The sequence below is a fragment of the Leucopleurus acutus genome (genome assembly GCF_964270905.1).
Source record: "Leucopleurus acutus genome assembly, chromosome: 2".
Classification (NCBI taxonomy): Eukaryota; Metazoa; Chordata; class Mammalia; order Artiodactyla; family Delphinidae; genus Leucopleurus; species Leucopleurus acutus.
In genome coordinates this window covers 62455299-62481245 of record NC_139143.1, presented here as the reverse complement: position 1 = coordinate 62481245, position 25947 = coordinate 62455299, and the positions used below count along the sequence as shown (strand labels likewise).

Sequence of the window (25947 nt, the reverse complement as noted above, 5' to 3'; positions counted from 1 at the left end):
CACCCAACTCCCTGTTCCTTAATCCTCTTGTCCTCAGTGGGTTTATACTTTTAGAAACACGGATCCTAAAGGCCTTGTGGCAAGGAAGAATGGAGCCTGCTACCTGCTTGATGGGAGGAAGAAAAATGGGAGAATATATAGGGAGAAAACATAAGCCAACACCTCAAAAATTACCTTTTCTCATTACCTTAGTAATAATAATTACTTGGTGTTTTATATACAGACATTGACCCTCCCCAAAACCTTCATCCGTCTGCTGTAACACAGTCTGGTGGGGTATTGACCTGGACACCCCCCTCTGCTCAGATCGATGGCTATATTCTGACCTACCAATTCCCAGATGGCACTGTCAAGGTACTGGATGCTCCTTGTCTTTTCTCTTCTGCCCCTGCCCAGCCTCCCTATGAAGCAACTCACTTGGGCCAGCCAGCTTGATAGGTGGCCCCATGGCAACCTGCTGATGAATGCGTTGATCCTTATTGATCACCACCTATGTGCAAGGGACAATGCTAAACTTGGTCATCTGTGAACAATTTATGTGTGGTCTCATTTTTTAAAAAATAAATTTATTTATTTGTTTATTTTTGGCTGCGTTGGATCTTTGTTGCTGTGCTCGGGCTTTCTCTAGTTGTGGCGAGCGGGAGCTACTCTTTGTTGCAGTGCACGGGCTTCTCATTGCGGTGTCTTCTCTTGTTGTGGAGCACGGGCTCTAGGTGCGCGGTCTTCAGTAGTTGAGGCTCGCGGGCTCTAGAGCACAGGCTCAGTAGTTGTGGCTCACGGGCTTAGTTGCTCCCGCGGCATGTGGGATCTTCGTGGACCAGAGCTCAAACCCGCATTGGCAGGCAGATTCTTAACCACTGCGCCACCAGGGAAGTCCCATGTGGTCTCATTTTATAGGACTAACCTTTGTGCCTCCTCCTTCCTAGCTGACCGTCACATATCTGCTGGCCACACAATCTGCTCCATGTTATTTGGTTTAATGTCTGTCTTCCCCAATAAATGTTAGCACCATGAGGACAGGGAATTTTTGTCTGTTTGACTATCCTTGTATCTAAAGTGCTTGGAACTTAGCACTTGGTTGGTGTTCGATAAATATTTATTGAATGAATTGATTAACCCTTATTTCAAGAATTATACCTCCCGTCTGGAATCTGAAGGCCAGCACATTTTCGTAACTTGTCCAAGTGGGAAGTTATTATTCTCTCTCCTTCACAAGGAAAAAAGAAGGGAGGAAGGAGAAAAGGAAGGGCCCCTTGATTTATTCATTATCTCAGTTAATGCTTATGACAGTCCTGCCAGGAAAGTTCTCCCTATGTTTATAGAGCAAGTAAGACAGTTTTAGAAGAAAGGTTATTGAAAAACCAACTATCTCCCTGCCTCACAGATAACCATAGCCTGCTTTACCTTCCCCATTAACTTCTCAGCCTGGTGTTGCCAGCCTGTTGCTTCCAGTGGTGGCTGAGGTCGATGCCCCAGCATGTATTTGGGGGGCAGAGGTCGCCAGAACACCTAGTGGGTGCTCTCCCAGTGGCAGTGCCAGGTGCTGGTTTCCAGCTAGAGCTCCCAGAAGTGCTGAATCTCCACGGCACAGCCCTTCAGAGAAGCAGCTAGAACCTACTTGGATTCTGGGTTGCCAATGAGCCCTCAAAGAGACAAAACTCTACCCTCCCAGGTAGCTTCTGTCATTAGCACCAGGGAATGCTATTGACTCCTAGGGTGCTGGGGGTGATAAATGAATGTCTACTGTCTCCTTTGTTTGGTAGGAGGTGCAGCTTGGAAGAGGGGACCAGAGGTTTGAGTTGCAAGGCCTTGAGCAGGGTGTCACCCTCCCTGTCTCCTTGGTTGCCTTTAAGGGTGATCGCCGGAGCAGGAGCGTATCCACCACCCTTTCCACAGGTAACGTGAGCTCGTGCACTCTGCATAAGAATGCAGTGGAGGACAAGCATTGGAGAGGCCAGAAGAGGTGTCCAAGGAAGAGCAAGTGGCTACAGGATTCTGGATTTCTCTAGACAGGGGGAAATGGAAGTGAGGTCATGAGTTCAAAAGAAATCCATCCCATGGTAGAGAGATGAAGGAGGGGAGTGAAATAGTGTTATTTGGTGAGAGGGGAGTTGGGTCGGAGGAGGAGGAAATGTTGTGAACTTGACCTTATTTCTAATACATTTGGAGGGTTTCATGAGAGCAGAATGAGTGAGAAAAAAAAGATGTGAGTGAAGAGTTGGAAGAAGCAAAGTAGTAGGAGGTTCCAAAATAATTTCTAAACATAATAATGTTAAAATAGGGGACAAGCCCCACTCCCCTCCTCCCTCGCCCTTCTCCTAACGACACTGTCCCTCTGCTTGGCTCCCAGTTGGTGCCCGTTTTCCACACCCTTCGGACTGCAGTCAAGTTCAGCAGAATAGCAACGTCGCCAGTGGTCTCTACACCGTCTACCTGCACGGGGATGCCCGTCGGCCCCTGCAGGTGTACTGTGACATGGACACGGATGGAGGCGGCTGGATCGTGAGTCACACGGAGCCCTGGGCAGTGTCTTGTTTCTCAGGCCAGGAAGCTCTATTTCTTCTTCATACATGGGAGGGAGGAGCTTTGGTGTCTTGCTGCCGTTTTTAAAGAGATCCCACCCGACTGGAAGAATAGAGCCCGAAGTACTTCCCTCCTGGGATAGAGCAGGCTTTGTAAACTAAGGCTGATGATTGGGAAGGCTTGTGGGTTTATCACTGTCTACTAATGCCCTTGACACGTGGGTTAACCTACATTTTACTCTGTGCAAAGCACTCTCATAAACATGACCCTCACACATGAGCTATAGAGTAAGTGAGAGAGATTATTGTTCATATTTTATAGGTAAATTGAAGCCCAAGAAGAGAAGTGCCTTGGCTAAGTCACACGAGTTAATAACAAAGTTGGGACCAGATTTTAGGACTCCAGCCTCCTGGGTCATTGGTCTTCCCAATGGGTCATCTCAGGCCATCCAAGATGGAAACACATGGCCTCTTTGTGGGCTCAGTCCTCTGAATTGGAGCCTTTGTCCAAGTTCTGTATCCTGGCTCCACAGTACAGAAGCAAGGCCTTTGAAACTTTGATACGAAAGGCTAAAACCTGAGAGAAGGAAACTTGGCAATGTTCTGACTGTCCCTCTTCCGTGTGGACGTTTTACTCTCTGTGGGCCGGTAAACCACATGGTACTTTCTTTGACTGCACCTGCATGATCCAATTATATGATGAGCTGCTTTTGAGAGTTTCCATCTGATCTTTCCATCTCGCCCACCCCCTTCTTCCTGTACCCGAACAGAGAGAGGCCCTCACTGCTCCAAACCAGCCTGCAGTCCTACCCACTGTGCTTCCACCACTCACTGTGGGGAGGAGAAAGCACGAGCTCAGAGAGCTCCAACTATGTTCATTTACACATTCGCTCGGGGGCCTGCAAAACCAAAGACACTTGAACAGCCACCGATAAAATTATAGCATCTAATAAGCAGCAAAGAAGAGAACTTATTATCCACACAGCTGCATCTGATGGCTGAAAGGCAGTAATGGGATTGGATGGGGAAAATTCCTGATTGATTTATAAAAAAGAATGGAACAGAATGTAACATGGGAGGCCTTCCACCTGACCAGACTCACAGGGCTGTACCTGCTGCTTCTCATCAGCACCACTGTAGCTCTAAGCATTCTGTCCCTTCAGGCTTGAAGCCGGTTCCCTGCGTTTGTGCCCATAGATGTCCATTGGCAGGATGTTTGTTCTGTCCAATGTGACCTTTCTGAAAGCCAGCCTCGCACAGGGCAGGAGATGTGTGTCTAGGGCAACCTTTCGAAAGAGACCTGCTAGTCTGTCTGCCTGGGAGTACCCAGGATTTTCCCACAAATATTTATTGAGTGCTTACTATGTGTCAAGTACTGTTTTACATACTCAGCAGTGAACCAAACAGACAAAAGTCCCTGACCTCAAGGATTTTGCCTTCTACATCTTGCCCGTGCAAGTGACCTTTACTGGAACACAGATGTCAGTTCCAGAAATAACAGAATCACTCTGGGTTCTAAACAATGCCAGTCCCCCACCCCCTCCCAAGTCTTGTTTTCTCACCCAGACTCCTGAAGATAATACATGAACTGAAATTCTATAGGGTTCTCCTCAAAGCTACCACACTCCAGAACATATACGGAGTCCTGAAAACTTCTCTACCAAATCTTTTACTGACGGTTTCCATGTTTTGGGGGGTTCAGGAGTCTGCTGTCATTGAAAGATGATCATCTTATGAATACATTGCTCTTCTAAATTGAGCTTCTCAAATCCCTTTAAGGAGATTCTTCTCCATCCCAGACAGCAGAAACCCGATTTGATTAACAGGCCAGGACTCTGCCGTGAGTTAACTGAGGCTATGGGTGGGAGGCTGGAATGAAGACCCTCAGGGAACACTTAAGTGTCTCAAATATTTCCGTCTTTGTTTTCCATCTTGCAAGTCCTAAGGACTACACGAGAGGCTCTTTCCACAGGCATTTAAATGAGATTTTCATTTTTTCCTCTTGGTTTAGGCATTCAGGACTGTGAGTAAGTTCTAGGGTGCAGTGAAGCTCTGTTGTGTAGAACCAGGCAGAAAGGGATTTTTTTCTCCTTTGAGACTTACTTGCTAAGGGGCTTTTGTTACCCCAGGTAGTTCATTATAAGGTATTTTCACCTCATAGAAGGGAATAGACTAGATTCTGATTGAGTCAGTTAAGGCTGACTGATCAAGATGTACAAAGGATCCCCGTGGGTCAGTTCATTTGGAATCTGATATCATAAAATGCAAGCTAACATTTATTGAGATCTAACGATCACTTATTATATCTGTATGTATGTGCCAGACTCTGGCCTCTATACTTTATGATTTATCATGATTGATGACCTTGCTGAAGCCTTGATTTAAGAGAATGGCAAATGGGCTATTAACATCTTGATCTAATAGTTTAGAGAAGCGAGACTTGTCAAGGTTAACTAACTTGCCCAAGGACACCGCTAGTAAGTATAGAGCTGGGTCTAAACAGTGATGCCAAGAGCATCAGAACCATTTTTTTGGAGTTTCCCTAGCCAAGCTGAAGCATTAGTAACACAAACAAAGAAAAAAACAAATTAAAAAATGCTTGGGCACTGTGTTCATTGATTAGAGATAGAGACCAAATGCCAGGAGGACAGGATCAAATTTGAGCCTGACCTTATAGTATAACTAATTATATCAGTGGGAACGGAATTTGATGCAAGGTGTGTGGAACCAAACATTGGTGCCCACATCTGCCCTAGGATTCCACTGTCGGCGATACAGGAGTCGTCCCAGGTGCTAGGAAATTAACAGTTAGCCTCAGCATCTTACGATATGCTTTTTGAACAACAGGGTCAGTAGAGCTGGTTTTTTCAGACTTTCTCATGGAAATATGAGGAAGCAGTGTTTTATCTTTGCATCGGCCACTGAATAGTTAGTTGTGTAACTCTGGCTGTTTGCTTTTCTGAACTTTCACATCTGTAAAATGGCATTGTATATTCTTGCCCTGGAGTCAGCCCTTAACAAATGCTCAACAAGTGATTGTTACACAAGTGAATAAATGAAAAAAGAAACGAAGGAAGCCAGTAAAGGAAGGGGACGTCTCTAAAAGACGGACACGTGAAAAGATGGGAAAGGGAACAGCAGTGTTAGTGCAGTGGGTCGTTGTTCGCCATGACGATCCCTAAGTTCTGCTCAGAGGCTCTGTATCCTTTTCACGTGTCCTGTCTCACAAGTCCTCCCAGCACCTCTGAGGTAGACACCTCCTTCCCGCTTCTAACCTGTTGGACAACAAGCTGACTGAGGCTCAGGAATAGAAATGATGGACTCGCCAACCCCCTGCCAGGACTCCCACCCATTGCCGTCTTCTTTCAGTGCCTCCTGGGCCAGCAGACAGGGAGCTGGCGGTGAGCTCCCACTCGGAGCTCTCGGCATTGTTGTGGGCAAGCTGCTCTCTCCTCTTCCCCGTCTCTTCCCAGAGAAAAGTGTCAAGAATGCTCAAGTATCAGGAGGTTTACCTCATCAGATTCAAGATAAATTGCTCGACTTCAAGGCACGTGGTGTGAAGCATGGTGGAAAGGCGGGGGGATTGGATTTTGTGTTGGGCGTCTGCTTTTGAATGAACACGAAGGAAAGGAGGCGGAGAGGAAGATGCCACTCCAGCCTTGGGGAGTTCCAGACTCATTTGTGAAGTCAGCTAGGATGGTGTCTAGCGTGGCCCTCAAGGCCAGGAGGAATTAGCATACGTAGGCGTGTTTAGCTTTTAGGTACTTTTTAGGTTTACTTCATAGAAAAGAATCCAAGGTACTCTGACTGGAACTGCCTCCCTTCCTCAGACAGAGGAAGTTTTGAAAAGAAAGCAGCCTGTACTCTCATGAAACAGTCCCACCTCCGTTTCCACGTTGTCCCTTCTCACTCACTCTTCAGCCCCGTCCGGTTTGCCTTCTGCTCTTGTCGCTCACTAGCACAGCCTTTGCTCAAGTCACTGGCGATTCCGTGTCACCAGATTCTGTGGACAGTTTGGACCTCATGCTCCCTGACTTCTCACCAGCACTTGATACTATTGGGCGCACCTTTCTCCAGCGGCCTTTCTGATTCCGCATTTTCCCAGTTGTCCTTCACGTCGCTAGTTGCTTCTCTTTCGCCTTAACGAACTTATCCTGCTGTGTGTGGCTCTTATATCTCGGGGACTGCAAGGCTTCATTCTAGGCCAATTTCTCTTTTCAGTTCCTGTTTTCTTCCCAGGTGGTCTCATCCTTCCAGTGGCTTCATCTTCCTCTCTACGTCCTGGTGGCTTTCCACGTTAGTTAGGATAGAATGGGCTATGCTGCAGTAGCAAACCAACCCCAGATTTCAATTATTTAACCCATAAAAGGTTTTTGCTCACATGTGCAAAGTCACTTCTCAGTGGTGACTCAGGAATTCAGGCTGATCACAGCTTGTGGCCCTGCCCTGTCATCATGTGGCCTTCACCGTGGCACTGTGGCCCAGGGCGATGGAAGAGAGAGTGTGGAGACCCCCAACCCATAAACTGTGCTCCTGTTTACAGTCCTGTGGTTGGAACAAGCCATATGGTTCCAGCTTAGCTGCAAGAAAGGCTGAAAAAGAAAGTCTCCCTGTGTTCAGGGGGTGAGGAGAGTGAAAGGGGACTTGCTGAGCACCCAGCACTGTCTCAGATACACAGGTACACCTTCTAAGTCCAGCCTGGCTCTCTCCTGAGAACTCTAGCCCTTACATTCAGTGGTTCCTGTGGCATCTTTGTTCACCAGGATACCTCAGAAGTCACTCACACTTACCAGGTCCCCAGATGAGCTCTGCGGCACTCACGGAAACTGTCCTCTCTCACAGCCCCTTTCCCAGCGATCGGCTGAGTGAATTGCCTTCAGCGCTGAGAGCCCAAACCACGAGAGGCAGTCTTGACATCCTCCTTTCCCTCAGCTCCACTTCCAGTCCATCGCCACGTCTGTCAGTTTTCCCTTCTGTCCCCTCTGCCCATCCTCAGGGCAGCCCCACTCCACTGTGCTGCCCTCTGTCACTCAGCCACGTCTGTTCAGGTATGTCAGAGGGAAACGTCCATCTCCCTTTTCAGGTCTTCCAGAGGCGGAACACTGGGCAGCTGGATTTCTTCAAGCGCTGGCGGACCTACGTGGAAGGCTTCGGGGACCCCATGAGGGAGTTCTGGCTTGGTATGACCTTTGAGCATGCATAAAGGCTGAGGTGCAAACGGGAGACTCCCCTCTGAAAAGCTGGTCAGGCAGCTTGCGGAAGCTCACCACGTTCAGGAAGAGCTCTGAGCGACAGGGACTCTCTGAGGAACCTGCCGACCAGGGCGTTGGTGTGGCCGTGTCGCTGGGAAGGTTCTCATGTGCTCTGGGTGTGTGAGAGGGTGGGACTGTCACAGGTGGGTGGGCTTTATGCTGCATCTAAGGCTCGCACAACCTGCCTGCAGCCTGAACTTTTCAGAAACCACAAGAGGAGAAAAATAGTTGATTGATCGGGACTCTGGGCTCTCACTGGGAGGTCATACGAGTCCCTGACATTCTGCTAGTAATGCCAGTCGTTATGGCATTGTTTTTTCCCTTTTACGTCTGCTCTATTCTGGAGCAGACGTTCATAGAGAATGAAATAGCCAAAAGCATCAATTGGGAAATGAAGAGTTAAAAAATCATAATCTGGATACTCAGCGTCTGATAGAGTAGATGATGTTTGTGGTTTGCTGGTACAAAAGTCCCTTCGGTGACCTTAGAGTCAGTAGGTGATCTCCTCTCCCGCTTGGTGAGACCAAGGATGATAAATAGAACAGCTTCTGCTTGAGAGAGAAGGAGTCAGTGGGGGAAGATTCATCCCACAATTAACCCCTCCGCTCCCTCCCAGAGGATGTGGTTTCCACACTCAGAAGCATGACTGTGCCAAAGACATAATGGGATGAGAAAATGAGCCCCCCAGAAGAGATGGTGTAGGGAAGGCCCCCATTAGCAGAGGAGGTGAAGGCTAAGGCAGCTTTGCGGGGTGAAAGTCTCCGATGCCACTGGTGGGTGCTCACACACCGGTTGATTGGTTACCGGAATTCCATTCCCAATTCTTAGGACTCGACAAGCTACACAACCTCACCACAGGCACGCCCACCCGCTATGAGGTGAGAGTGGACTTACAGACTGCCAACGAATCTGCCTATGCCATATATGACTCCTTCCGAGTAGCCTCCAGCAAGGAGCGGTACAGGCTGACAGTTGGGAAATACAGAGGCACAGCAGGTAAGACAAACCGTGTCCTTCCTGCTGGGGTCTCCTGCTCTGTGTGTCTGAGGGTTGGTCGGCCACCTGCCATGGGTCCCGGGGGGATAGAATATTGTTCTGTGAAGGTGAATTGCCCTCACTGACAAGTGAGGCCCCACTCCCTGCAGGGGATTAAACAGAATTATTGAAGCAGTCTTTGACTGTCATAAAATTGGAACTTCTGTACATTACACACTGATCCCCCCCCAGTAAAATCCCTCCTCTTATACTCCCCCAATTCGGGCTGTTGTACATTAGCTGATGAACCCACATTCTGAGAGATTTCATGGTGTCTGCCCACCACTCATTCCGCTTCAGCAGTGTGACTGCCATTCTTGCATAGCAGTGTGTGTGTGTGTATTATTTAAATATATACATATATATATATATATTTTTTTTTCTGAATGAATGAATGAGGTTGCAGGACAAAAGTTCTCAATCTTTAGCTGGCATCAGAAGGGCTTGCTGTCATCTGAAGGGCTTGTTAAAGCACAGACGGCAGGATATGACCGTGGAGTTTCTGGTTTTGTATGTCTGGGGTGGACCTGGGACCGTGCATTTCTAACAAGTTCCAGGTGCTGCAGCTGCTGCCAGTTCAGGGTCCACTTTGAGAACCATTGCTGTAGATGTTCAGAGACAGCCCGTCCTTCCTAGGCATAATCAAAGCCTGCTGTTGAAATAAGGAAGCTTCCTGCGGATCGGTGTCTCAGAAGGAACTCTGGGCTTGGAATCTCAGGTCAGAGATTTGAGTCCTGGCTCTGCTGCTTGTGGACTGTGGGACTGTGACAAATTCCTAGAGTCTAACCTCTGTGAGTTTGTTTCCTTATGGGATTAAGAGCTGCCTGACCCACCCCTCAGGCTTGTTGTAGGCATCAAATGAGAATGTATATGTGAAGGTGATGGGTAACTCAGAGATCAGATTAAATGGAAATATTGTTATTGTAGGAGCAGAACTTGATTAAGCTTGGGATTGATATGAGCCCTTATTGCATTTTATGAGCTGAAATAAAAAGTAAACTTATAAAAGGATGACAAATGTGATGGGGAAATAGTAGAATACAAGTAAAATAATTAAGGCAGATTTCTAGATAGGATTAACAAAGCACTTAATTGCACCTCTGTGCCCAGAAGGGCTCTAGAAGTTCAGGTGTGTGTGTGGGAGGATTAACAAGGAGAATCTTCCTCAGGAGTGGGGTTGAGCTGGGCTTTGAGGAATGGTGAGGCTTTGGAATGATGAAGGGCAGAGAGAAACAGGCGAGCAGAGGCATGGAAGATGGATGCGTCCACTTCACACGTGGAGGGCGCCTGTGCGGATAGGGGGCTGTGAGATTGTGCAAAGGGTACAGCCAAGTTACAGGCCTGAAAAGCCAGGAGGAGGAATTCACTCCGTGTGGGAGGAAGTAGGCCTGAGATGATGAAAATGGACGCTTAAGCTTCGGAAGAGCTAGGAAAGCTGTTGTGTTAACACAGGCCTGGAGAGAGATGAGAACAGCCCAGGGTGGCAGCCGTGGGTGCAGGGGTGTATAGGAGTGATCTGCAGAAGGAAGGGCTTGATAATGGGGTACACAGGATGTTCAGATGTGGCTCGGGGGGACCCAGTCTGGGTGACTGGGAGGATGCTCAAGCAGAGACAGGAGCACAGAGAGGGGATTAGTTGTGTGAGGGTGGTCGGTACTATGGGGAGCGTCGAGGAGTTTGGTTTTGGGTGTTTGGATATTTTACTGTGAAGCCTCTAAGTGAAAATGCTTTTAAAGCTACTGGAGAAACAGGCCTGAAGTTTGGGTGACAAGCCCGGAAAGAGAATCTATTCATCCGTATCGTGTTCTCATCTTGGCGATTTTGAGAAAAAAGGGGCTCCTTGTGGCCTAACTGACTGGATCTCTGGCGTTTTCATGCTTGGAGGTTTTCCTGCCCCCAGTCCTCTTTCAGGCCAGAGTTTGATCACGCCCTCAGGGGTGAAACTTGGGCTCTCCCCTCTCATGTCTTCTCTCCTGCAGGGGACGCTCTTACTTACCACAATGGATGGAAGTTTACAACCTTTGACAGAGACAATGATATCGCCCTCAGCAACTGTGCCCTGACGCATCATGGTGGCTGGTGGTACAAGAACTGCCACTTGGCCAACCCTAATGGCAGATACGGGGAGACCAAGCATAGTGAGGTAGGTGACAGGTGAACATCTTTTTTGTCCCAGGCTTTTCCCATATTGTGTTCCTAGAGTGACACCCTCCAGACTGGTTTGTCTGACCCTCTCCTTCTGATGCCCAGCAGTCAGGGCAGTAAGGCTTCTTCTCCAGGTTCCATGGCCTTGAGGTCAAGGCCCTCCCTGCCCATCTGCTGCAGCCCCTCCCCACTCTACATTCCCACCAATGCCGCACCCTTACTCAGTGCAGGGAGGTACTCAGGCTGCCCACCGCTTAATAGAGATGATATGGGTCCCACACCATCTCACTTTACGAGTTCACACATGGACACTGTCTTGGTCAGCTCAAGCTGCTGTAACAAAATAATATAGCCGGCATGGCTTAGACAGCAGACATTTATTTCTCATGGCTCTGGAGGCTGGGAAGTCCAAGATCCAGTTCCCAGCAGATTCAGTTCCTGATGAGAGCTCTTTCTGGCTTGTGGATGGCCACCTTTTCACAGCATCCTCACATAGTGTGGAGAGAGAGAGAGCGAGCTCTGGCCTGTCCTTCTCTTCTTATAAGGGCACTGATCCCACCATGGTTGACCTACCCTCATGACGTCATCTAACCCTAATTACCTCCCAAAGGCGCCATCTCCAAATACCGTCATGTTGTGGGGTCGGGGCTTCAACATATGCAATTTGGCGGGGGAGGGGCACAAACATTTTATCCGTAACAGACACTTCAGAATTCTTTCTAGTCGTTCATCCAGTTAAACCAGAGCTATTTTTCTCAGTCCTTCGATCACGGGGAAAACAAAGTTTTCTGTCTTATGTCAGACCCACGCTTGGATCCACTTCATCCAGAGCCACCCAAAGTCTGCCCAGAGCGTTGTGCTAAACTGGTTTCTCCAGTTCAGGAGTGTGCACACAGGGCCAGGAGTTGGCGAGGGCTCCTCCCCCGCTCCCTTGCTCTGCAACTTTCCAATCCGTGATTTCTTGAATCCTCTTGCCCCGTGAACATCGTCGTGATTCCTCGCCAGCTTCCAGGCATCTCCTGCCTGCTCCCTCACAGCTTCTTAAAAATTGCATCTTTGTTCCTACCCTTCATGAATCCATCCCCTCCATGAACTCTCCCCTTCCTGGGTTTCTCATTTCCCATCCTAGATCTTGATCCTAGCCTTCAGGAAGCCACCTCTCCCCAGAACTCATACATAGTGTACCAATATGACTGTAAATATTAGTACATCTGAAGTCCAGGTACATTTTGATTCCTTTGGTCCTCACCAGGCAGCAGGGACTCCCAATCCTTATGTGATTTTTCAAAGGGAAGAAGAAATTTGTCCCCAGGGGAGCCATGGAGGGTGTGCCCATGAATCATGGTGGCAGCATGTGGGCTGACTCAGGGAAGCCTGTGACCAGAGATCGAATATTTGAGATGAGCAGCCAGCATGCCCTAAACCATCCCCATATTTGCTAATAAAAGACATTCATCTGGTTAATGTGCTTTTCACAGTCTGCAAGGCATTTAGCTTCTTGTTTATTATTTACCTCACAAATTAAAATACATAAAATTGGTCACTTGGGCTCTTTATTGGCCAGGTTGCAAGGTTATTAAGTGAATTAAATATTATTGTGCTCACCCATCAAAAGTCGTAAAATGAGATTTAGTTTTCAGCAGACTATTTATTACCCCAGAGCTAATATCTAAACAGTCTAAATTGAAAATGATTTTCCACAATTGGCCAATTAATATGTTTACTGTTGCCTTTAATTTTTTGTAAAGGAAAAGTGAGGCAAAGATAATTCGATCATTGCTGGCCAGGTTGACCCCGCGTTACCTTTGCTGCTGCTCTGGCCTCACACGCCTCCTGGGCTCACACCCCCCATCCTCCAACCACAGGGGACTTCCAAATTGTCAGCCTGTCTAACCTCAGCTGCCCAGCAGAGGGAGCACGCTTCTAGATTCCTGTCTCACTGCCTTTATAAATACCCTAGTCTCTCCCTTAAGCAGAGAGGGAGTAGTTTCCCTGGCAAAGAAACATTCTTTGGTACCATAATCCACCCCACCCTCTCCCAGGTGCCTCTTTTTGATGTTGGCTTATTTATTTATTTTTTTTTTTTTTGCGGTACGCGGGCTTCTCACTGCTGTGGCCTCTCCCGTTGCGGAGCACACGCTCCGGACGCGCAGGCTCAGCGGTCATGGCTCACGGGGATCCACCCGGACCGGGGCACGAACCCGCATCCCTTGCATCGGCAGGTGGACTCCCAACCACTGCGCCACCAGGGAAGCCCTATTTATTTGTTTTATTTATTTATTTTATTTACTTATTTATTTAATGTAGGGGGTGAACTGGGAGCCATGGAAAGGACATGAATTCTCCATTCCTTTTGTGGAGTTGAAGATCCGCCCTCATGGCTACAGCGGGGAGCATGTCCTGGGCAGAAAGAATCAAACACTGGGAGAAAATTCGAGAACATTCTGACGGCCCATTCATGCACTTATTGCACAAGAGGAGACCAGCCCGGGGTTGGGGCCTGTGTAAGCATGGGGTGGGGTGGGTACTAATGACTGGCTAATGGAAGTCTGAGGGGTGCTCATAGCCCTTGGCTTCTGAGATGGCTCGATAACCTGCAGGACAAAGCATGTCACCAAGCTTCCAACCATACAGCTCACTTCCTTGTCACCTGCATTTTGCCCACCTGTATTGTGGGCCTGAAAATCAACACAAAAATAGCTGCACAATGTGTATGGGCGAGACAGCGCTGGAACTGCAAGGTTTTCTGCTCTATCTTCAGTAACAAACATACGGGATTAGGGCAAAAAAAAAGGGGCGAGGGATAAAGAATCACCTAGTACTTCTTCAATTGGAAATCTCTGGAAATTCGTATATATATATTCAGGGCTCTGCTAATACAAATCTTCTGTCTAAAAAGAAACACCAAAGGGGGGTTTGACGACAAGGGGCTGAGGTAGCCTGAAACTTACCTTCCATTACCACTGGAAAATTGGTAAAATCTTTTTTGAGGAAAAAGACATAAATCTTCCCCTTTTAAAAATAATTGCTGATGTTATGAGGAAGGATAAAGGGAACCAAAAGGGACCAAGAGGGATTTGAATTTTGCTGTGCTCTGACCAGTATCCTGCGTGCTGGAAACCCCAGCTTCCATGTCACTGTTACTTTTAAGTGCCCCCTTTCCAGCCACCTGCATTATCACTCTTGTAGATCTGCGTATGTTGTGAATAAATTCTCACTTATTTCAATTTTAAATAATTTGACTCTCTTGGTAATTGGTTCCTCCCAAAGACCCTTTTCTGTGACTCCCTTTCGTACTGTCAAGTCCTCAGCCTCCCTCCTCTCTCCCTCCTGCCCCTGCCCTCCCCCTACCCCACCCCGCCCTGTCGGACCCCTGGGTTTCCTGAAAGTGCTCAGCACCAGAGGCTTATTGTTTGAGTGGACACTTGGCAAGGTCAGTTCCGTTTGGCTTATTTTCCTATCACTTTGGAAGGTTTTTCTGTGGCAAAGTCAGTGACCATTGAAGAAACTTAATTTCCTATTCGAGAAAAAAAAAATAAACCACTTGATTAAAAAACATTTGCCTTGTGTTGTTTTCCCCACATAAGTACACTTGAATTCTAAATTTAACCTAAGTGCAAGCAAAGGTACCATCTGTGCATTATAATGGAGTTTAGTTGGCCATGGCCTCTGACTGGTGTGATGGCCAATAATGGTATTTGGAACCAGGAAGTGGGTGAGTGGGGAGGAAGACAAGTGCCCTAAAAGCTGCGGTCCTCCTCGAGGGTGCTGGAGTCATTTATTGCCTCAGGTTCTCCAGGTTTTAACCTCTGTCCGAATGCCAAGCCATACTTCCGAAACAGTGTTTGTCAACCTTTAAAATTTTCAGCATCCCCTCGGCTCCCTGTACACACGCACTGAGCAATGCCCTGGTAACTTCTCGGTCTGATAAAGTGTGGTCTGGATGAAGTACAGTGTCAGCGTGGGGGCTAGTGGTTTAAAAACGTGCTTGCACCTCTCTCATCTATTCAAGGAGAATTTAAGTGTCTGCTTGCTTAACAGGCAGTGTTCTGGGCACTGGGGAGCCAGCGGTGAGCTCACAGAGGTAAGCAAGCCAGACATGGTCCTTGCACTACTGGATTATGGGTGCTGTCATTCATCCACTCATTAACTCATTCATTCAACAAATACTGATGAAGCCCTATTCTGTGCTGGGTTCTACTCTGTGCCCTGCTGCTATAGAAGTGAACCAAACACAAGATTCCTGCCCTTGTGCTTAGATTCTACTTGTGGAGACTGACAATAAAAAACAGATACACGTACAATTCCCAGAAGGGATGAGTGCCATGGAAGAAAATTATAGTAGGATTAAGAGATCGAGGGGGAGATTGGTGGCAGAAGCGGGGGACTCCACGGGCCTCTCTGAGGAGTAGATATTGGCAGAGACTGGCCAGATGTCTTTAGTTTGATCCAACTTCCTCAGGGCTGGAGGCTGAGCTAATTTCCTTGTCCGTTTTAAAGCTCCCTTTGCACAGCTTCTCAGTTCCGAGGCCTCTGGTCTCCTGTTTGCACACGAAGTTCTCACCTTGGTGGCTCCGTAGCCCTGTGCTCATCCCAGTGGGTGCAGCCTTTTTAGAAAAGAAAAGCCTCCTTTGCAAAGTGGGTCAAACCCTGGAATGATTCAAAGCGGGGGTGGGGTCGGGTGCATCGTGGGTGGTGCTTCCCAAATTTAACTGCACTTGTCACATGTGCCTGGTGGGGCAGGATTGCTGGGCCGCAGCCCTTCTGACTCAGCAGCTCTGGGCCAGGGCTGCTGTTGGATGGGTGACCGCTCTCTGAGTAGCTCTGGCGGCGCAGGGAGCACCCTCTGATGGCCTGTTTGCTCAGGAGGCGTCTGTGATGGTGGCAGCAGCACAGCCCCATCTGTGTTCACCAACTCTGGTGTTTTCCCACCGCTGGCCGAGAAGAGGGCTTGTGGGAAACTGGAGCTGTTTCTTGCATTCTTTTACTTGTAGGGTCCTTGCTGCCCTGAAGGGACAGGACAGAGAAAACCTCAGTTGACCCTTCAAGGATTCCACTGGGGCAAAGAAGAAAGTGCGGGAGGTGGGAAGTTCATTTTCAAAGGATGTTTGTCTGACTGAGGAGAACCTTCCAGACCTAAATCTCTGTGCCTAACCTCATTTTAACATGACCAGCTCTGGCAACTCCTGCTCTGGGAGCTGAATATAGGCCCCAGAATAGATTTCTGGATAGACCTGCTTTTTCAAGGGTCAGACACATTTCTTAGAGCCAGGTTATGAGCCATCAGGGTTTTGAAGCTTAAGGGACAATTCCTACCGGTCAGGACAAACCAAAGAAAACAAAAGCTGTCATAGAAGGGACAGATGGCACAGCCAGGCACTAGGGTAAAAGCGAGGACACAAGTGTCACAAGCAGTGGATAAAGTCTCCGAGCCATGGCCTGTTGCATGCAAGATACTAGCAAAGCCTCGATGAGCAGAACACAGCCCCTGCTCGCAGTGTGGTGGGGATGGCCACGGGGACAGACCACGACAGTGGGCACTGCGACGGGGAGAATGCTGTGAACAGAGCGGGGTGCTCTAGAAAGCATTGTGGGCGTGGTGTCAGCATTGCGTCCGGAAGGGGGACTCTGAGTTTGCCAGGGGAGAAACGAGAGGCCTGGGGGAGGCAGGGCACCTTGGGAGGAGGACACTTGATGGCAAGGATGAAAAAGGGTGGCGTGTGGTGTGTTTGAGGGAGGAAGACGGTTTCTAGGTGGGGTGAGGAGGGGCTGGTGGGGAGCCTTGCTGGAGAGATGGGCAGGGACTGGTCTCGGCCATGTAAGCACTGTGGTCTCAGGTTGCACTGTTTAGCACAATCAGCTGGAGCTGTTACCAGCCTGATCCTACTTCACCTCCAGAGACGCTGCTTCAGTGGGTCTCAGCTGAGTCCTGTGCCTCTGAGGTTTTTTTTGTTTTTTTTTTTTGCGGTACGCGGGCCTCTCACTGCCGCGGCCTCTCCCGTTGCGGAGCGCAGGCTCCGGACGCGCAGGCTCAGCGGCCATGGCTCACGGGCCCAGCCGCTCCGCGGCATGTGGGATCTTCCCGGACCGGGGCACGAACCCGTGTCCCCTGCATCGGCAGGCGGACTCTCGACCACTGCACCACCAGGGAAGCCCTGCCTCTGAGTTTTTTAAGGCTCCAGGGGCTTCTAACATGCAACTGGGGCTGAGAACCATGCAACTGGGGCTGAGAACATGCAACTGGGGCTGAGATGAAAAAGGGGGGCAGTGGAGAACACTCAGGGGTGTTTAAACCTTGGAGTGACACTTGTAGTGAGGCTTGTATTTTGGAAACATCGGTCTGGTGACAGCATAGAGAATAGGGGGAGGCGTGGAGGGCTGTTTTAGGGAAAGAGTGGAGATTCACAGACAAGTTAAGGGTTATTGCAATAGACAATAGGTACTGACTTCCTTGGCCTGTGGCAGAAATTGTGGGAAAGGGAAGAAGAGCATAGATTAAATAATATTTCAGAGGAAGGATTAACAGGATTTGAGGGGGGTGGGTGGTAAAGGGAGGGGAGGGATCCTTTCGTGCAGAGTTTAGGGCTGGTTGTTCTTGACAGTAGCTTCCTCTGGGAAGAGGGTCCCAACTTTTATGTTTGTCACATGATGTCAAGAGTTCTACTTTTGGGAGTTCCCTGGTGGTCCCATGTTTAGGCCTCTGCACTTTCACTGCTGAGGGCTTGGGTTCAATCCCTGGTCGATCCCGCCCACACAAGCCCTGCGGCCAGAAAAAAAAAAAAAAGGAATTCTACCTCTTTTTTTTTTGCGGTACGCGGGCCTCTCACTATTGTGTTCTCTCCCGTTGCGGAGCACAGGCTCCGGACGTGCAGGCTCAGCGGCCATGGTTCACAGGCCCAGCCACTCCACGACATGTGGGATCTTCCCAGACCGGGCCACGAACCCGTGTCCCCTGCATTGGCAGGTGGACTCTCAACTACTGCGCCACCAGGGAAGCCCAGGAATTCTACTTTTTAACTTGGAATTCTCAGGGATTCAAGGATCCTTAAAGCTAGGAACTGCTGAAGGGAGAAAGAAAAATAAATGACCCAAGGAACTGTGATCAAAGGGATGACATGAAAGAAAAGGACCAGGTATGGTGTGTGAAGAGAGACAGGCTGTGGACAGAGTGGAGTGTCAATGCGGGTACAGCATGGCAGTGGAAAAACAATTATAAATAATGAAATGCTCTCGGCGAAACGTAGTCATTTACTGGAGGAAGTCTTCCGCTAAAAGAATTTCCAAGTCGTTCCCTTAAGCCTTTCCCCAGGGTGGTGGAGAGGATGGGGAAAGTGTTTTCTGTCAATGAAAAGCGCGGATCAATCAATAACGTTTGAGGGCCGCCTCCCCGCGCAGCGGGGCGCGCTGTACGCGGCCGGGCCAGCAGATGGCAGTGTGGTCCTACCGGGAGCCTCTAGCCTCAGCGCCACTTTCCTCTCCTCCAGAAAGGGAAGTTCTGGGGGTCTTCACGTTCCTTCCTTCCTGGGTAGAATGACCTGGAGAGTCAGCCTCTGGGGTACGACTCAGCGTCCAGCCAGTGCTTGGTGGTTGCGCAGGCAGTGCTGCTGCACAAAACAGGTAACTGGGAAACACTTTGAAGAGACTGCCTCGTGAGACGGGTACTCTGTCCCCCGACCTGGCCCACTGGGCTGGTGGTCCGGCAAGGGGATGGGGGGGGCACCCCTGGAAGGGGTTTTAGGCAGTTCCTAAAGTGCAAGTGAATCCACTTCCAAAGTCCTTCTGTTGGTTGGATGTTGCTACGGGGGAAATGGGTTGAGTTCCGCCGCCAATGGTATATAAAGAAGTTAGGTTCTCAGGCTGGCCCAGAAAAGCCTGTTCATTCTATAATGCAGGTAAATTGCAGTGCACTTAGAATGACAGAAATAGAAAACAAAGGTATTGTAGTATTGCAATGTAAGTAAAAGAGCGGTGGAGTGAAACCAGTTTTTTATTTTGGCAGGTGAAGAAAATTAGGTTTGATTAGAGAAGGATAGGAAGCAGATAAAGCTGTCTCTGTGTTCTGGGCTGGTCTCAGCCTATCAATACCCAATGTTTTGGTTGGACTGGCCCTTGAGTTCTTATTATAATTGTAAGATACCCTTCAGCAATAGCCGTCAGGAACCTTTGACAAGTAAAGGTTTATTACTTGCAAGACCTGGAAATTACACGGCACACAGGAGGCCACATTGTGAGGTTGTGTGTGGGAGGGAGAGAGAGAGAAAATGAGCTCGAGAGAGAGCACGCCTAGGGTTCTCCTTTTATTGGAGTCTGCAGTGGGGGCCTAGGATTTCGAGGGCTCGCTCTTCACTGGTGAATTTAAAACATAGGAGTGGGAATTTCAAGTGCAGGAAAAGAAGAAAAAAAAAATCAAGAGGCCCAAATGGTTAGTTATTGAAATCAACCGGAATCTCTAAAACAAAGGAGCCGCAGTGTGGGAGGTGGCCTGGGTCCTTGTCCAGCTGTGGGGCTGGCAGTGTGTTTATCCTGCATAGTGGTCTTTGAAGTGGGTGCCTCTTTGAAATGGATGCCTCTGCAATCAAAGCTTAAATCAGGCCCTTGGATTACAAAAAAGAAAAAACAGAACTGTCAGGGCTCATGCTACACGGTGGAACATCTGAAGGAGACAGTTGGGTGTCTGAAGGCTTGTGGGCAGAGCCCGTTACGGGATTCTATAAGTTTCTGACCCAAAGGAGGTGCTTCTGCAAGTTAACAGTCTCTGAGGAGGCCAGACCAGCAGAATGGCCTGGATCATGATGCCCTGTGTGCACAAGGGGCACTAGGACAGGAGTCTGAAGACTTTGGTCTTCAGGTGTCCAGGTTTGCGTGAGTTGCTGACCTTTCTGCGCCTCACTTTCTTCCTTTATAAAATGGGGATGACGTTAGTCCCTGATTTACTCACTGCGTCAGTTGCTGCAAGAGTCAAATGAGGTGTTGAAAGTGCCCATAACTATGAGGTTAAAGCACTCTGGAATGGTAAGACAGAGGCCTTGCACCTTTAGTCTCCATAACTTCACTCAGAGCTTTTCCTTGATAGAGGTGTATCCCTAGCTACCTCTAAGGTATATTTGCTATGAATAACCACCAATAGGATTATTATGGCTCACAGAAGAAAGAGAAAGCGCAGAGTGAGAAAGAAAGGTTTGTAAAGGTAAAGGAAAATCCCTGCATTTCGAAAGGGGTTTCCTTGGGGATGATATGAATTGAGGTGTTAGCAGTAAAAGATGAACAGATGAAGTATGGGGGTACACAGACCCTCCACGGCAGCATTTCCCAGATGGTGTTCCTTGGAACCCTTGCTCCTCCAGAGGTGCTAAAAGAAGAGGTTACGTGGTCAAATAAGCTTGGGAAAGCTGAGTTCAGTGGAGTTACACCATTTCCTTATTCCAGTACCCATTAGAACCTTTAGTGTGATACCTGCATTGCACATTCCAAGGAGGAGTGGGAAAGTCATGGTATGCAGTGCTTTACCAACTTATTTGACGATAGAATGCTTTTGGTTTCTGAATATCTAGATAATATCAATATTTGTCAAGGTATGGTTCAGAGACCACTGTCATTTACCTAGAGTTCTTGTTAGAAGAGCAGCTTGTCTGGTCTCATCCAAGATGTAATAAATCCAGCAGAAGGGCAGAGAGGGACTGGGTCTCTGCACTTATAAGAAACACCGAGTGATTCTCTTTCTTTTTTCCCCCTAATCAATGCATTTATTTAGCATATAGTATGCACCAGGCTCCACGCTAGGAACTGGAGATACAGTGCTGAATAAGATAGTTAGAATTCTGGCCTCATAATGGCTAATTCTAATGCGGGTGAGAATGGGCTAGAGTGCTGGGAACACAGGAACATGGTTGCCATACAGTCTGATCTTGTTGTGATGGGAAAACTTGTGTACTTAGGGAAGCGATGTAAAATCTGGAATACTTCACCAGAAATATGTTTTAACAGCACCTAAGACTTAGGGTTATGAAAATCCCTTATCTAGCAAATGAGCGTGGCATCGTTGACCCTGACAGGTTTGTGACTATCACATAAAACCCAGTGAGTCTTCAGCACATTGAGTTTGAGGACCTGTGACGTAGCTGGATTGAGGTTCTAAGGCAAACACTGTTTTAAGGTGAAAAAGATGTTGACTCAGACTCTCCTGATCTGGCCACCAGGAGGCACTGTCACCCTAGGGTGGCTTGAGGTGAGGCGGGATAGCTACTTAAGAAGTTCACCTGTCACATACTGTAAATTGGGAGCCCTTAATTCAAAGAGTATTAATAATACTGTGGACAGTGCAGTGTGTGGTGAAATTAAGGAACGTATTACATCAGTGGGAATAGAAGATGTACATTATTTTCAGTCCCTATCTCGTTTGGCCTGTCTGTACCATCTGACTCTACAGACTCTGGCTTTCTTCTTGAAAGTTTCTTCTCCTTTGACTTCGAGGACACAACTCTCTCATGCTCTTCCTTCTGTCCTTAATAATAATGAACATTTACTGAGCACTTATAGTAAGCCAGGCCCTGTGCTGAATGCTTGTATGCATTATCTCATTTAATCCTCTTATCCCTGTGAGATAGGTCCTGTCATTAATTCTACACAGAGATTAAGTCCTGGGCCTAAATTACACAACAGTGGGAGTTGGAGTTAGCCTCAGAGTCTGGACAACTCCAGTCCTAGCTTCCCACACTTACAGTGGTCCTCACCAGGCTGCACTTTCAGGTTGTATGCAGATGCAAATGGTGCCCTCCTTTCCCAGTTGCCTCCTCTGCAGCTCTCTTCTGGGGGACAGCTTCTGAGTGACGCCCCCCGTCTCCCCACAGCCTGCCCTGACTCCAGCTTTGAAACTTCCCTCTTTGTAAGCAGTGACCATACCGTACTATAATGGTCTCTTTGCTTGTCTGTTCCCACAGCCAGGCTGTGAGCCCCTCCAGATGACTTTATATTGCTGCCACCTGATGTGCTTGGCACATACTAGAATCAAAAATGTTAAAGGGGGGACTTTCCTGGTGGCACAGTGGTTAAGAATCCGCCTGCCAATGCAGGGGACATGGGTTCGATTCCTGGTCCGGGAAGATCCCACATGCAGCGGAGCAACTAAGCCCGTGTGCCACAACTACTGAGCCTGTGCTCTAGAGCCCATGAGCCACAACAGCTGAGCCCACGAGCCACAACTACTGAGCCCATGAGCCACAACTACTGAAGCCCGTGTGCCTAGAGCCCGTGCTCTGCAACAAGAGAATCCACCGCAGTGAGAAGCCCACGCACCACAACGAAGAGAAGCCCCCACTCTCTGCAACTAGAGAAAGCCCACGCTCAGCAGTGAAGACCCAACGCAGCCAAAAATAAATAAATAAATTTATTAAAAAAAATGTTAATGGAATAAATAGCCTCAAGAGGGAGTTAGATAGATACCTGCATGCATGGTTGTTCCTGAATGAAGTATCACAGGTATTTGAAAATGTCCCTTTGAACCTATGGCAGAGACTGCAAGCTGTGTTAAAGGGACTCTTCAATCTTGTAATCCTGTGACTTTGAATCTGGGAATAATACTAAGGGCAAAGGGCAAGAGGTCAGTGCAGAGGGTTCTGGTGAGTTGAGAATGCCCATAGCATTGTCCAAATTTACATTCACACCCCCAGGATCAGGGCTGAGCCTGGGCAGGTGGAGCTGATGGCACCGAGCTCTGGCATCCGCTCAGGTGTGCAGCAGCTGCCTCTCCCCCAGATGCTGTCTGGGCAACGTTCCTTCCTCCAGGGTGGAAAGTTTTAGAAGTCCTGGAGGAAGGATCAGAGAGCTGAGTGAAGGGTCTCTGTCCTCAGTTGCTCATGGGATGTGTGGTGATGGGGAAGGGAGCCCAGGGATCAAGTACAGCAACAGGAATAATCAGCCTGCCTCGGGGGAGATGAGGCTCTGGGCTGCCTAGGTGCTTGAAGTGCAGTAAACATGGTGCTTTGCCAGCGTGTTTGACCCCTCCCCCCACAAGCTTCTCAGCCCATGTTCTCCAGGATGGTAGCCACCAACCGTGTGTGGTTGTTGAGCAAGTGAAATGTGGCTGGTGTAACTCAGCTACTGGACCTTTAACTTTATTTAATTTTAATTAATTTAAATAGCCATATATGGCTAATGGTACCATATTGGACAGGGTAGGAAGATTTCCATCATTCCTAGTTCTATTGGACCGCACTGCTCTAGATAGTTTCTGCTTTAATGACAGCTTAGCATCATCAAGGGAGGAATCAGGAGCATCTAACTCATTACATTTCTTAACCAATGAAAAGCGATGGCCAACTTGAAAAAGATATACATTTATACACTCGTACACGTGTGTGTCTGTCTGTCTCTATTTCTATATCGTCCACCTACTCTCCTCTATTTATCTGTCTGTCTCCCTTGCAGCTACTATAGAAGCATTTGGTCTCTCTCCTTTCCAGCACCATATTTAACTCAGAAGTCTGTTTTTACTTAGTCTTTGCTATTTTCCCCTTTTTCCTTTAAGAGGACATTGATTGACCTCATTGATGGGAACGTTCTCTAAGTGTTGCCAAGGAACATCAGTGTGTTTTTCTGCACCTGGCACCTCTGAGGGTGCCTAGTCTTCGAGGTGTCTGCTCTGCAGGTAGCAGTGCGAGAGTTCATCCCTGGTCCTTGGACCTCTGACTCTGCCGGGGAAGGCAGTGCCTGGGGATGGCTGGGGGTTTGGTGTCCTAGAGGAAGTCATTGCATCCATCATTCTGAGTGATGTCTGGGAGACGGTAATCTCCGATGTCAAGAAAATAACTATCTGATTCCATAAGTAAGGAGGCCAGGCACGGCTTTTCATTTTCAAAGTATTTTATTTAAATAAGTTCTTCTCTTGGTGTGTTTGAATTTTCCAGAAAAAAAAAAATACTGACAAATACTATACAACTTGGACCATTTGTATTCTTCCTGAAGAGGTAACTGCCCTTTTTTCTGCATCTTCCCCTCCCCCCAAGAAACCCAAAGCGAATCCATTAAGCAGTGGGAGAAAGACCTCTTCTGACCATTCAGAAGTCCTGGGCCTGGGGGCTCCTCCCCCAGCCTGGGCTGGTTTAGGAAGCCTCTTCTTTACCATCCTTTTTGCCCTCTGTTAGCTTAACCTCCCCAAGATGGGCCAAGCAGGCTTCAGTCCTGAGGCACCCCTGGCTGCCAGTGGCAGTTCTGGGACAGAGGCTGGGAAGAAGGAGTAAAGATGGAGAGGGATAGAGGAATGGAGCTGGGGTGGTGCCTAGAGAGGAGGGGAATAAGAGAAGAAAACAGGGGAGAGAAAGATGAGAATGAAGTGGGAAGAAATGGTAGTGGACTCCAATAATTGCTTTGAGCTCCTTTCATGCGCCCACGAATTCAACAGAAATTTGCGGGCGTATCACACTCCGGGACTATTCTCGGTACTCCAGTGAAGGTTTTCGGGGAGGTTGGGTGGGAAAAAGATAAGCCTCTTTCAGGGTTTGGGTTTCCAAACCTGGGTACAGAAGCAACTGAGAAGTGTGTTTCTGGGTGTTTCATACCTGGACGTAGAGCAGGTCCATTCTGTGAGGAGACAGAGGGGCACTGCCCCTGGAGACAGAGGCCTTGTCATGGCAATGATGACCGACTGCTCTCTTACTATTCAATTCAAACTAGCAGCCGGTTGTCAAGGCAACCATGGCACTTGTGCGGTCCCTGATCCCGGAGATCCTCTCTCCTAGATTATATCTGACACCAGTCTCGGCCGTCAGCCTCCACGTCTCCCCCAAGTCATCCGTTTTAGGGGGGCTGAGAGTTGGAGACTGAAAGAGCACCTCACCCTGCTGGGCAGTGGGGTATGTGGGGAGTCACGTGCATGTTGTGTGGGGAGAAGACAAGTCATCCTGGGATGTGAAAGGGACAGCCAGATGCTCTACGACAAGTCTCCACATGACAAGGGGACAGAGCATCAGAGGGTGCTCCTTTCTCTGGTCAAAGAGGTTTATGCATAAGGAGCCTGAGTGCCCAGGGTATTTAAGGCCACTTAGGGTGAGAGGGTGAACATGACTGTTTTTAAAATACAAGCAGGCCTGAATTATGCTTCACAGGGTCATCTGTCAGAAGACCTTGGTGCAGCGGTTGCTACCAGACACCTCCCCTCCATAGGACTAGACCTGGACTTTACCTGGAGGGCAGTTGAGTACCAGCTAGCCCAAGGGAACAAATAGAATACATTTTTCCATGAACACAGTCTTTCAGAATTTAGCTTTTGCTTCTATAAATATCATAGTTGAGCTACATTGTTAATTAAATTGCAATTTCACCACCATTTAGAAGAGCTTCCGTGGGAAAATATTTCAAGAGAGCTACCCAGCAGATTTGCAAATGAACTTTTAGAGCCCAGCCTGCTCCCAAGTTGGAAATTATCCATCTTTGTGATATGGTCACAATACAATCAAAATACCAACCAGTTCACCCTATGAGTGGATTAATTCGGCCCCCCCAACCTCAGCCCGGTGGGAAGACACTCTCCTCAACTCACTGCGGACCTAGCTTACATGTCCTCATGGCTCTCAGGGCAGACTTGTCAACCCGACCCTTGGTCCTGCATGCACCCTCCTCCTACGGAATTCAATACCCAGCTTCCATCTGTTGCAGCAATTAGTGGGCTCACTTAGAAGGGAAGGTCACTTGGGGGAATTGGGGAGGTGTTACAAGTTTACCCTTAACATCATCCCATATCCGACAGCATCCACAGACAGTTGTGAGTACCGACTGTGTGGAAGGCACTTGCCTGAGCGTCAAAATAAATATTGATCAACCTCTGTATAGCTTCGTCCTACTTTCATTTAAACCCTGTAACTTCTGCATCCCATCTGCAACATACCATGCATCCATGACAACCTTATGAAATTGTTTCCAGTGTGCCTTCTGTGAGACTGTACCTGTGATTGCCCTAATTCCTTCCCTGCTGAAAACCTTTGGTTTCATAGGGGATCACT

General features: G+C 48.3%; 1 protein-coding gene across 1 annotated transcript in view; it reads left to right on the top strand.

The window, feature by feature from the left end:
• Positions 1–13402, top strand: part of TNN (tenascin N) — a gene marked incomplete at both ends in the record, with an annotated part of 52279 nt that extends 38877 nt beyond the window's left edge. The window contains 7 exons of the mRNA XM_082834437.1: positions 224–354; positions 1764–1896; positions 2351–2502; positions 7606–7702; positions 8603–8770; positions 10789–10952; positions 13262–13402. Coding sequence (XP_082690563.1) covers positions 224–354; positions 1764–1896; positions 2351–2502; positions 7606–7702; positions 8603–8770; positions 10789–10952; positions 13262–13402 — 986 coding nt within the window. The remainder of the gene's footprint in view (positions 1–223; positions 355–1763; positions 1897–2350; positions 2503–7605; positions 7703–8602; positions 8771–10788; positions 10953–13261) is intronic.
• Positions 13403–25947: the final 12545 nt, after the last annotated feature.